The 12,478-nt window shown below is 46.3% G+C and overlaps 3 protein-coding genes across 3 annotated transcripts; 1 reads left to right on the top strand and 2 right to left on the bottom strand.

Moving 5' to 3' along the window:
- The first annotated feature begins 618 nt into the window (after window positions 1-618).
- On the top strand, window positions 619-3,763 carry LOC133921856 (pentatricopeptide repeat-containing protein At4g14850-like). The gene has a single exon (XM_062366911.1). The coding sequence runs from the start codon at window positions 686-688 to the stop codon at window positions 3,326-3,328; it is 2,643 nt and encodes an 880-aa protein (XP_062222895.1). The 5' UTR covers window positions 619-685; the 3' UTR covers window positions 3,329-3,763.
- Window positions 3,764-4,450: 687 nt separating this feature from the next.
- Window positions 4,451-7,021, bottom strand: LOC133921855 (folate-binding protein 1-like). The gene is made up of 4 exons (XM_062366910.1): window positions 6,783-7,021; window positions 5,769-6,127; window positions 5,126-5,460; window positions 4,451-4,780 (listed from the first exon to the last, which is right to left on the bottom strand). The coding sequence occupies exons 1-4, from the start codon at window positions 6,877-6,879 to the stop codon at window positions 4,672-4,674; spliced, it is 900 nt and encodes a 299-aa protein (XP_062222894.1). The 5' UTR covers window positions 6,880-7,021; the 3' UTR covers window positions 4,451-4,671.
- A 2,884-nt stretch (window positions 7,022-9,905) lies between these two features.
- On the bottom strand, window positions 9,906-11,080 carry LOC133920493 (FCS-Like Zinc finger 15-like). The gene is made up of 2 exons (XM_062365109.1): window positions 10,784-11,080; window positions 9,906-10,669 (listed from the first exon to the last, which is right to left on the bottom strand). The coding sequence occupies exons 1-2, from the start codon at window positions 10,978-10,980 to the stop codon at window positions 10,531-10,533; spliced, it is 336 nt and encodes a 111-aa protein (XP_062221093.1). The 5' UTR covers window positions 10,981-11,080; the 3' UTR covers window positions 9,906-10,530.
- Between the last annotated feature and the right edge of the window lie 1,398 nt (window positions 11,081-12,478).

The following is a 12,478-nucleotide window of genomic DNA, read 5'->3' as shown; positions in this document are numbered from 1 at the left end:
TTGAGGTCCACGTCCCGTGCATCCAAAGAAATCCATTCAATTGTTGGCTCAATACTTTGTGCTATGTAAATCATATTCAATGAAAACTTCTTTACTATTCGGTTTCGGACATCGATACACGTTTTGTCAAAACGTTACTTTTTCTAAACATATGTTAGTAAAATAAAAATAAAAATGTTTGAATGTATTCTCAATGGCAAATCCCTATCTTAGAAAATAATTCCCAATGCTAGCAATATCATTTTTATGTGACAAACCTTCATACTTTTGTGAATTTTAGTGGTCAACGTTTTTAAAGTTTGATTGCAAGCATTTTAACTCTATTTTAAGCCGTATAAAAAAAAACTCTATTTGAGCACTTTGGAGCATTTGTGTTGCATTGACACTGCTCTCAATTTTCCCTAAATTTCATATAGGTAGCAACTTTAAAAGTCCAATTTAGTACATATCTGGTACAATTCATGAGATTTAGGGATCTACGAAGTGCCGCAATCTTAACAAAATACAAGCTAATTTTCAAATTTAGGGACGTAATGACATATACTGACAAAGGCAAGGACTCCGTTGCAATTTTATCTTCTTAGCAAGATGACAGATGGGCCCCTTAGCCTTCACCTGGCGCATCAAAACTCAAGAAGCCTCTCACCTTCCCGGGTGGCGGCGGCTCGTGGTAGGATGCCCCCCGATGAGGAGCCCGGAGACCATCGGCCCGCTGCTCGCCCGCTACGGCGCGTCGCGGTCGCTGCTCGCTGGTGCGCACCTCCACGCCAACCTCATCAAGTCCGGCCTCCTCGCCTCGTGCCGCAACCACCTCCTCTCTTTCTACTCCCGGTGCCGCCTCCCCCGCGCCTCCCGCGCGGTGTTCGACGAAATGCCCGACCCGTGCCACGTCTCCTGGTCCTCGCTCGTCACCGCCTACTCCAACAACTCCCTGCCACGGGACGCGCTCCGTGCGTTCCGCGCCATGCGCGGGCGCGGCGTCCGGTGCAACGAGTTCGCGCTCCCCGTCGTGCTCAAGTGCGCGCCGGACGCCCGGCTCGGGGCCCAGGTGCACGCGCTGGCGGTGGCCACGGGGCTCGTCGGGGACATCTTCGTCGCCAACGCGCTCCTGTCCATGTACGGCGGCTTCGGCATGGTGGACGAGGCCAGGAGGATGTTCGACGAGGCCGGCAGCAGCGAGAGGAACGCCGTTTCTTGGAACGGCATGATGTCGGCGTACGTCAAGAACGACCGGTGCGTGGACGCCGTTGAGGTGTTCCGAGAGATGGTGTGGAGCGGGGCGCCGCCGAACGAGTTCGGCTTCTCCTGCGTCGTGAACGCGTGCACTGGGTCGAGGGATCTGGAGGGCGGGAGGCAGGTGCACGCCATGGTGGTGAGGATGGGGTATGACGAGGATGTGTTCACGGCCAATGCGTTGGTCGACATGTACTCCAAGCTGGGGGACATTGATACGGCAGCTGTGGTTTTTAAGAAGATGCCTGAGGTGGATGTTGTCTCGTGGAACGCTTTCATTTCTGGGTGTGTAATTCACGGAAATGATCACCGTGCGCTGGAGTTGTTGCTGCAGATGAAGTCGTCAGGGCTGGTGCCCAACGTGTATACGTTGTCTACTATCCTGAAGGCTTGCGCTGGTGCTGGCGCATTCAATTTGGGCCGGCAAATTCATGGGTTCATGATCAAGGCCAACGCAGATTCAGATGACTACATCGGTGTTGGTCTTGTCGATATGTATGCAAAGGACAGGTTTTTGGATGAGGCAAGGAAGGTGTTTGATTTCATGCCCCAAAGGGATTTGGTTTTGTGGAATGCGCTGATCTCAGGTTGCTCTCACGATGGACGGAGTGGTGAGGCGCTGTCACTCTTTTGCAGGATGAGAAAGGAGGGGCTTGACATTGACGTCAATAGGACCACACTGGCTGCTGTTCTGAAGTCAACAGCGAGCTTGGAGGCAATCAATCACACAAGACAGGTTCATGCTCTTGCAGAGAAAATAGGGCTCCTATCCGACTCTCATGTCATCAATGGGCTTATTGATTCATACTGGAAGTGTAACTGCCTCAATGATGCAAATAGGATGTTTGAAGAACAGTGTTCTGATGACATCATATCTTTTACATCCATGATAACAGCTCTCTCACAGTGTGACCATGGTGAGGACGCAATAAAGCTGTTTGTGCAGATGCTAAGAAAAGGCCTTGAGCCGGATTCTTTTGTGCTAAGTAGCCTCCTGAATGCTTGTGCTAGCCTGTCAGCCTATGAGCAAGGGAAGCAAGTGCATGCTCATCTGATCAAGAGGCGGTTCATGTCAGATGTGTTTGCAGGGAACGCTCTTGTGTACACTTATGCAAAGTGTGGGAGCATAGAGGACGCAGACATGGCCTTCTCTGCCCTGCCAGAAAGGGGAGTTGTCTCATGGTCTGCAATGATCACAGGGCTCGCACAGCATGGACATGGGAAGAAAGCGTTAGAATTGTTCCATAGAATGCTTGATGAGGGTGTTGCCCCAAACCACATAACCTTGACCAGTGTTCTCTCTGCTTGTAATCATGCAGGGCTTGTTGATGAGGCCAAGCGATACTTCGACTCAATGAAGGACATGTTTGGAATTGACAGGACTGAAGAGCATTATGCGTGCATGATTGATCTTCTTGGTCGTGCAGGGAAGCTAGCTGACGCCATGGAACTTGTCAATAACATGCCATTCCAAGCGAATGCTGCAGTTTGGGGGGCACTATTAGGAGCTTCAAGAGTACACCGAGATCCGGAACTGGGAAGGCTGGCAGCTGAAAAGCTCTTCAGCCTGGAACCAGAGAAGTCTGGCACACATGTCCTGCTTGCTAACACTTATGCGTCAGCAGGAATGTGGGATGAGGTGGCTAAGGTGCGAAAGCTAATGAAAGACAGTAAAGTCAAGAAGGAGCCTGCCATGAGCTGGGTCGAGATGAAGGATAAGGTGCACACTTTCATTGTCGGTGACAAGAGCCATCCAAGGACAAGAGAGATATATGGAAAGCTAGACGAATTGGGAGATTCGATGAGCAAAGCTGGTTATGTACCGAATGTGGAGGTTGATCTCCATGATGTAGACAGAAGCGAAAAGGAATTGCTTCTTTCTCACCACAGTGAGAGGTTGGCCGTCGCGTTTGCATTGATCAGCACCCCAGCTGGGGCCCCAATTAGAGTCAAGAAGAATCTGCGCATATGCAGAGATTGCCATGTTGCCTTCAAGTTCATTTCAAAGATCGTTTCAAGGGAGATTATCATCAGAGATATCAATCGGTTCCATCATTTCAGAGATGGTACATGTTCTTGTGGTGATTATTGGTGAAAACGGTCCGGAATATGATTTTTTTTGTAGCTTGTTGAGAATTTTGATGGTTAGAGCAGTTACATGCCTTCATGGAGGCTAATAGTTTCACAAGATTTTGTAGCCAGTCAGCTGAGTGATGCAATGGGTTATTTTGACTTACCTGCAGCCATGCATTTTGCAGTTGATCTGCAGTAGTCACAGGGAGATTTCAGAATTTAACACTAAATTCGTGTGAAAAGATTTGACACTCGTATCATAATAACATGTGAGGTCACTTTGGGTCAATGACATATGAGCTAGAGTGTCAAATCAAAGGCGCGCGAACTCAGTGTTACATTACGAAGCACTAAGCCAACGTGTTATAACATACTAGGAATGTTCCTCGTGTACACTCCTTTTAAAACATTATTATTCAATTATTTTGGATGCAACAAAAGAGAAAAAAACCTAAGTCATTTGCTCTTCCCTTCAGCTATTAACAGCTCTTCATCTGGGCGTGTAATGTGTTTCTTGGGGGAAATGACTACTGTTTTCTGTCAATAGAAAGGCTTTGCCCGTTGACAAGGAAACTTCATTGCTTAGTATTGATAAACATACATATGGTTTGGAGAGATTATCCAATTGTCATCAGCAGATCCTTCACATTAGAAAACTGTGACCAAGAATAGTCTTTTTATTGTATTCTAAATAGGTGCTGATTCAACCTCACGCTTTTCAAATTCATGTTGTTCGACTTTAAGATTAAAAATAAAGGATGGATACATGAACCAAATAAAAAAGAGCGTGAAATATAAAATCAATGTGGTTTCCTTCATTTTATTTCTTTAAAATCATCCCGACAAGAAATTTACTAACCTATGAGCCACTCTGATACTTACTATTCCTATTTTCTAGAAACAATGTTTCTTGGAACAAGAAGGAAGAAGAGGTATAATATAGGCTATAGAGTCTAGATTGAGTTGATAAACAAAATAGACATACTTTGCATGAAATAGTTTTCCGTAGATATACATATGCACTACCACCCGAGCTAAACTCACAGGTCACCAACTATGTGGTCAGATATCAATGGCAGTAAATATGTACATTCAGTGATCGCAGAACCACCACTGAATATACCATCGGCAGATAATATGCACATGAGCTCAAGCCAGCCCAGAAATCCTGCTTTCCCAAAAGAACTCACTGTGTTCCCAAAAAAAAAGGATGACAAACTGGTGACTCCGTGTAACTAAGCACCAGAAAGGACATGACCTACAATCTATTGTTCATAGTTGATTGATTAGAATACTAATCCACAAAGAGGTAGAAGCACAAATCCAAGAATCCCGACAAGTAATGCTAGAGTTGCCTATGCCTTCCTAGCTTTGCCTCAGTTTCTGTGAGTTAGCTCTTGAATCCAGCTTCCTCAACCTCATAGTGCGAGCAATAGCAGCTTGCTTCTGGCGATGGCTGTAGCTCTTCCTTTTGCTGCATAGATAAAACAAAATTTGAGCTTTCATAGAAAAGTGGGTGTATGGAAGTGCAAACTTCCAATCTTCCATCTTAGGAGGAATTAATTTAAGGCATCATGCCAGGGAGTCATGACAGAGAGTTACGAGATCACACTATTAAAGGGACAAAATCAAGGAATCTGCACTTTTGCTTGTCGTTTGATCTTCTACAAATCACTTACACAGTATTTGTTCCAAAATATAAAGCATGCTTTTCCAAACAAGCATACAAAAATTGTTTCCGCAGATACTTTACTAATTGATTGCAGTATGTTTTTGCTATTCCTGCATATACAATATGAATAGAGATAAGGTAACAAACCTGATGAAAATAAGGCCTGCTGTAAGAACCATTCCTCCAATTGCCCATGAAACTCTTTCACCGACAGGCATTTCTCTTGCCCATCTCTGGAAATCTTGAAGATCCCAATTGGCCATGCCACTTAATGTTGGACGGTCTTTCGAAGATGTCCATGAATCAGAGATAGAATCCAAACTTGCTTTCCCACCGTAGCAGAAAGTGTCATCAACTCCACTAGAGCTGGTCTCAGAAACTTGCACAGAGAAACCAGCAAGACTACATAATTCTGTGCCGTTAGAGACCCATTTATGCAATTTGCCACAGAGGATGTCACCTAAACCACAAGGAGACAAGGCCTGGCATCAAAGTAAGGAGCATATTTCAGAACCAAACAGCAAAATCATATCCAATAAAAAAGATCACTAGAAGTTAAAGCTAAAAATCTCTTAGCTACTCAGGATTCTGCAAGCGCAAGGAAAAAGATCTTTCATGGAATCAATAGCTACACAGAATGTACAGAATAGACACTGGACTGCTGTCTATGATCTGACTATGAAAATATTAAGCTTAATATGGGCAGATGGCAGCGGCACTTGTGTGTCAATACATGATTGAGGTACCAGTACCCAGATTGTTTCAATTAACTTAAACAGAGGGCCTTTACCTGTGTTTTCACATCGATAGAGAAGTATGACTCTGAACAAGCTTTGAAGACCATGTCGCAGAATGATGCACATAAAACAGGAGGTCCAGGCCTGACACCCACTCGTGGATCACATATTGAGCACTCAAGCAATTCCCACAAATGAAGGCATTCTTGACTGCCTTCACCAGCTAATGCAAGGTTTCTGATTGAGACCAGGGCAGGAAATGTCTGTGTCACGTCACAACATGTATTCTGACGGAATATCCTACACAGTGCTAGATCTCTGCGCCCCTTCGTTGCTCTTCCAGGAGGTCTGCCTTCAGATGTGAAGGCAGGGAACCGTCCACCAGGTGAAACACATACTCCTTTTGGTTGTCCTGTGGACCAAGAAATTAGAGGACAAAAAGTCAGTGATAGTGTATCATGCCCATAATGCTCATTTTCTTAGGAGTCAACCATGGTAATTACAAGACTCATCTATCTTAACAAGGAGACAAGGAACATTAATTCAATCTGAAACCACAATGTTCATGTACAAGCAAGAGAGCCAAAGATATTGCTTTTGTAGGCTGTAGCATTGCTCATCAGCGTTACGACCGGCAGTACTATCAAGAAACCAAACTACATGACAGTAAGGTAAATAAAGCTTGTAACAAGAAAACTTTAACATGATATGGTCAACTCATATAACAGTTCTTTCCAATCGTATCCTCTGCAGTATGAAACTTCGCGAGATGCAAACAATGAATACCAAAGTAACGCCAGAAAGGCGCACAGATTATAGCCACATCCGAACTTCCATCCCTCCGAGTTATGTCTTAGCTCCAAGACTAACTAAATCTACATCCAAGAAACTAATTCACACAATTCGAGCGACTAAGCAGTAGACAACACAGCAAGGATCCATACAACCATACACGCACAGGTAGCACGAAAAAAATTCCTTACACAGGTAGAAGCCAAGAAAACTAAAGAAACAACAACCACATAGGAGATCGCGAGTACTTGTGCAGGCGAGGGGACTGTTCGTACCAGCTGAAGCGATAGACGAGGAGAATAGAGGCACCAGCAGGAGGAGGAAGAGGAGGGTGAAACTGGCCGTCGGGCGCGGCCGCGCGGGTGGTCCCATCGGGAGCAGCCCGCCCGCCGGGGGTTGCGCCGGCCGGCGTCGTAAAGCGTCAGGCGGGTCGGCGAGGAGAATCGCTGCGCTTCGCGGCGTCTGGACCACACAAGTCAACAGGCCCCCGAGCCGGAGCAATGGGGTCTCTCGAGCCAGCACAGCCGTTCGATCGTGCCAACACGGAGTTCTCGTGGCGCAGGTTAATGGGCCGGCCGCAACACCAAGCCCAAACAAAACACGATAGGGCCCGGCTTCGCTTCCATGTCCCGTCTCTCGGGTTACCACCCGCCGCAGCCCGCGGCGTTCGTTGGAGCGCACGGGTTAGTACCACATCGCTTGGCGAGAGCGGGAGGACAGTAAAACGAGGGGCACAGGACCTGGGCAACTCATATCTTTGGCCTTTTTCGCCTTTTTCTAATATCAAGTGTATTATCTGTTCTTTTATCAGTTTAATCTCTATTTTATAAATATGAGTTGGTTTTCATATTATCTTTTTTTCACTCTCATCCAATCTAATAAAAATCTCTACAATTTGAATAATCTATCCACTTTTAACATCCACCCCTATCATCCAAACTTCACGTCTCGTTACTAGCCACGTATATATGATCCATTTTACTAATAAAAATAAATAAATAAATTAGGAGAAAAATTAGCGAATACTCTCATCTTTTTTTTATCCTATCTGAAATCAAACTACGATATCACTCCTGATGTATTTGTTCGACAACACTCCTATGTGCATTCATATTTCCATACTTTAAGTTTGTACTTGATGTTATCACGTCTGATATTTCTGTTTTCGTTACAACGCACATGCACTTAGTTAGTATATGATACGTGGGACACATACCTATAATGATATTAAATTATTTTTTGTAGGGAGGGCCCGCTATGGTATCTTGCTACATGAGCCCTTACACGTCGCTCTAGTGTTGCAATACATCTTAGGCCTGACATGTCCCCGACCAATTCAAGTTGAAATTTTGCCTGAGTGCATCTCCAACAGTTAGAGTTAGTTGCTAGCTCTCAGATGAGAAAGCATATTTCTCAAAATTTATACGGGTTCTGTCGTTCCTGATTCCCCATATCTTACAGAGAAGAGAGGTATTGAGATGGGGCCCGCTTAAAATTTAGTGCTAGCTCGTTGAGGCCCGCTTGTTGGGTTGCAAGAGAGTAAGGGACTGGATTTTGTGGGTCCTGAACCTCATTTCTTGTCAAAAGCATAGTTAGGTCCTGTTTCATTTAGCTTCCAATTATGAATTTCAGTTTTTATAATTTAAAATTGAAACAAAAAGATAGTTATTTTGTCTTATATTGCAACAATATGCATCCTGGATTTCTACAATCCAACAATCCGTCCAAAATCAGCTTCCCACGGATTGTGATTGCTCATTTACCAAAACGCCCATAAGACTTGAGGAAAAATTTCCCACCTTTGCCACTGCTCACACCCAATGTGCACCCCACCCCTATCGTTCCTCTCCCTCCCATGGGTCTCTCTCCTCTCTCTGTCAGCGTGCCGCCCCTCTTCGGCTTGGATCCAAGCAGCTAAATCCCCTCTCTCTCAGAGCTCTGCACCGTCCCTCTCTCTCGGAGCTCCACGCGCGGCAATGGAGAACGGTGACATGTCGGCCCAAGGGCGGTGAGGTGGTGTTCTCGCTTGTGGGGCAGCAGTAGGGTCGCGTTGGCAACTGAGAACGCCAAGAGCATTTCATGGCGCGACGTGTGCACGAGAGGAGTTCTATTGGGGCATCTCTGGGCTTGCGCGCGTGTTTCCCCACCATTTCAAGCAGCACACCGTCGTCCTTCTCGGTTCCAGCGAGCTCTGTTTGCCCCTCTCCATCGACATACCACTGTTGTAGCTCTTCTCTCCAGTCCACAAGCACGGTGAGCACCACACAACCTCACTGTACCATCTACGCGCGTCGATTTATCTCTAGCCCGACGTTGACGCGCCTCTCTGCGGGCGCCGGGCTCCGCCGTGCTCACAACGGTGGGCTAGCGCGCCGTCCCGAGTTGCTGCTGCTGTCCATGGAGAGGCTGGAGCCCATGGCCCCATGCTCGCTGCCATGGAGGTATGTGCACCGCTCATATGTATGCCTCCGCCGCCGTGTCTGGCGATTTGTATGTCGCCATCGGCTTGCGTGCTGTGGCTAGGTCGCATCGGCAACCGGGAACGCGGGGAACGCGGAGAAGGTGGCTGTGCCAGTGGGTTGCGCCGGCAACCGAGAATCGGGATGTGCTGTAGGCGCTAGGCAGGGACGACGTGCTCGTCAACGTCGGGCAGGGCGGGCTTGTCGACGAGCCGGAGCTAGTGCGTTGCCTGCAGGAGGGCGTCATCGATGGCGCAAGGTTGGACATGCACGAGAACGAGCTGGACGTGCCACTAGAGCTGTTGGGGATGAACAACGTCGTTCTGTCGGACCACAAGTACGTGCTCACGCCGAAGTCCATTTGCGTCGTGCTCGACATCGTCTCCTGGAACCTAGAGGCCTTCTTCGCGTGGGAGCTATGAGAGAGTAGATTATTTGTGGGAGAATATCTGTATATACAAACATTCAAATTTGTATGAATGATATATCTTTTATTATTTAATTATGTATTTTAGAAATATGCTACAAGGTTAATTGAATGAGAAATATGTCACAGAATGGTAAATAAAACACCCAACATAGTTGAGAACGTTACAGACTTTTACATACAAAATCAGTAATCCAATTTACCCGACATCCGGTAAACAAACAACAATTTGATTTAGGATCATCAACATTCTATAATATAGAATCTACAAACTGCTTTTCAGATCTATAGCTAAAATAAACAGGAGGTTAGTCTATGTTTCAACTTTTTTTAATCCAAAAAGATTTTAATTATGACTATAAAATCATACGTAACCTTACAGCATAAACTAAACTACCCGCTGTCTAGATAAACTACAGTATCGACGCATTGTGATAAGCCAAGCACCTTGTGGTTTTCACTGGCATATGAACACATCCACGTGCCAAAGACCCGTGTTCCGGTCAGGACCAAAGAAATTTCATCACCAATCAATATATTGAAAGACCATCAGCTAGTACATAACATCACACACCAGTACTCCGCATTACACATATGAACACATCCACGTGCCAAAAGAGTACAAAAGCGAATGAATCCACAAAGGGGGCAAAAAAAAAAAAAAAAACCCAGAGAGTCATTCTCGGAGTCTCCTCAGGCAGCATATATCGTGTGAACAGGGAAGAGGCTGATCTCTAGCTGGGGAAGAGGCGTGAGAAAATGACTCCGCTAATTACTCTAGTCCTGATCCGCTTCAGGAGGATGGGTCCAAGTCATGGCCATCTTATCCAGTAGATCCAGCCAAATGCCACGTACTACTACCAGTTGCGTCTTCTCGTACCTGGGCCCCACGCGGGCGAGATGTCAGATACCTGTTCTCCTGAACGAACCCCGGCCCATGCATTTGTATGCCTTCCTCCGTACTAATTAGTGCTATCTTGGATCTCATCTAATACGACTCGTTAATAGTTTGTTAATCAACAAGCGATACATTAGCATGCAGGTTAAGCATCTCTAGCTGCTTCCTTCTTTCTTCCTGTCTTTCCCGGCCTGGACGTCGCGCTGCACCCACACAAGACGCACGGCTGTTTTGGTTGGTCAGTATGCGAAACCGCCGCCGGGTCGCCGGCTGCCGCGCTGGACGGCGGCGCCCTTGGCGCAGCTGCTGTTGCCGGCGTCCTCGTCCAGGTAGATCTGCCGGCACCGGCACTCCACGCTGCAGAACGCCCTGTCGCCTCTGCGTGCGCCGCCATGCATGCACGCACGTATTAAAGAGTCAGACACGAACAGATCATTAGCTTTGCGTGCAGCCGCAGAGGCAGAGACGTGGTAAGACTTAACGTAGCAGTACCTGTACATGTAGATGTCCCTGTCCTCGGCGAGCTCCTTGTGGCACAGGGAGCAGCGCTGCAAGAAGGAACTCGCCGTCGCCGGCGGCGAGGGCGCGGTCATGGCCCTGGGACTGTGGAGCAGGGTGGCCTTGCTGATGATCTGGGGCTTCCCGGCGCCGTTCTTGTGGGTCTCCAGGAGAACACTCAGGCCGGCCATGGAGTCAGAGTAGACTGGCTGGTCCTCTAAATATGAGTAGTTGAAGAGCTCTCTCTATTCTTTCATGGAAGGAGACCTGGTGCTTGTAAAGGAAGGGGGGAGGGGGGGGGGGGGGTGCACTGCTGGAGCTCGGGTTGGGTTGGGGGGGGGGGGTGATTGTATAGGGTGAGCTGCCAAAATGTAATCTCGTAGGATGTAATATCTTTTGCCAAAAGAAAACTTGTATTAATATCTTCCGCATTGTTTATGTATTGGAATTGTTTTATCTACACATTAATATTGCGAACGAAAATTGTCTTTCAAAAAGAACAAATTTGGAAACACAATATGATTCGATACATGCAAAAAGGTGCAACTAATATGTTATATAGAACATGTTCTTCTCTCTCTCTCTCTTTTAAAAAAGTCACATTAATGAAGTTTTACAAAATGGTGTGGTGGAGGACAACAATTGGGTGGTGCGGGTGGTCGAGGAGGAAAAAAAATGACATAACAACACCGAGAGTCGTCAAAGATAAAGGAGGTGTGGAGGAGCCAACGTGAGAAAAAAAGAAAAGAGGAAGGGTGGGACATTGCCTTATTGGAGCTTGAAGAAAGGTCATGAGTCGTAAGAAGATGACATCTAACAACTTACAGCGGTCGACCATAATTAATAAACTAAAAAATAGGCAAGAGTACGATCTATTTTTAATCCAAAATGTGAATAAGAAGTTTCACTTAAACATTTCTAATATATCTTTACACATAATTTTTTTTTAAAGTTAGAGCTCTATCAAATAAACTATTGATATTGATGACCATCAGCATTTGCTTAAGCAATTCCTCGTGCAGCTGACTCTGTGCATTAGTTCATTAATGTCACCAGGATAAATTTGCATGCAAAAACACTAGACTTGCGTCTTGAGACCACATTTTTCCTGTTTCTTTTGAAGGAGAGATCTCATGCTTGAAGGAGTCAACTAGCTAGTTTACCAAACGATCATGTAAAAATATTTTAGACCCACAATGGACCATTACAGTTGAATCAAGTGCTCCACTGCCAGGTAAATACTGGATTCACAACTAGCTAATCGCCGCAGAATTACATGTCTAGACACTCAAATCACCGAGCAGCAGCTGCATCCTGCTCTCTCTCGACGTGTTAGACCACAGGACTCCGTTGTCGCTTGCGGAGTACGGATCCACTGTGCCGGCATGTGCTGTGGCCTGCTGCCCCTCCTGTTTGGTTCTGAGACGGCACGCTGCCAACACGCCCGGCCAGCCACCTGTCCGTCCGTATGGTTTTGGACTTGCTTAGCCTGTAGGACTAGTACTACAAATGTACCACCGCACATGCGTTGGCGCCTTTTGGAATGAGATACGCTGCTCCCGAGTTGTCGAGTAGTTTACAAACTGTGTTGGATCGAATACAACCGGCCAAAATGCGTAAAAAATACCACTCCCATAGTATTCCGAAACATTAACTTACTTTAAACACTTTCACATTTCACCATAGAGA

The sequence above is a fragment of the Phragmites australis genome, chromosome 6 (genome assembly GCF_958298935.1).
Source record: "Phragmites australis chromosome 6, lpPhrAust1.1, whole genome shotgun sequence".
Classification (NCBI taxonomy): Eukaryota; Viridiplantae; Streptophyta; class Magnoliopsida; order Poales; family Poaceae; genus Phragmites; species Phragmites australis.
This window is presented reverse-complemented; position numbering and strand designations above follow the sequence as displayed.

Excerpts from the sequence above, each read along its gene's own strand:
- LOC133921856 (XM_062366911.1), top strand. The coding sequence starts at position 686 with ATGAGGAGCCCGGAGACCATCGGCCCGCTGCTCGCCCGCTACGGCGCG.
- LOC133921855 (XM_062366910.1), bottom strand. The coding sequence starts at position 6,879 with ATGGGACCACCCGCGCGGCCGCGCCCGACGGCCAGTTTCACCCTCCTC. Across the intron at positions 6,128-6,782 it reads CTCGTCTATCGCTTCAGCTG|GACAACCAAAAGGAGTATGT; the intron begins GTACGAACAGTC and ends CTTGGTCCACAG. Across the intron at positions 5,461-5,768 it reads CTATCGATGTGAAAACACAG|GCCTTGTCTCCTTGTGGTTT; the intron begins GTAAAGGCCCTC and ends CTTTGATGCCAG.
- LOC133920493 (XM_062365109.1), bottom strand. The coding sequence starts at position 10,980 with ATGGCCGGCCTGAGTGTTCTCCTGGAGACCCACAAGAACGGCGCCGGG. Across the intron at positions 10,670-10,783 it reads AGGGACATCTACATGTACAG|AGGCGACAGGGCGTTCTGCA; the intron begins GTACTGCTACGT and ends CGGCGCACGCAG.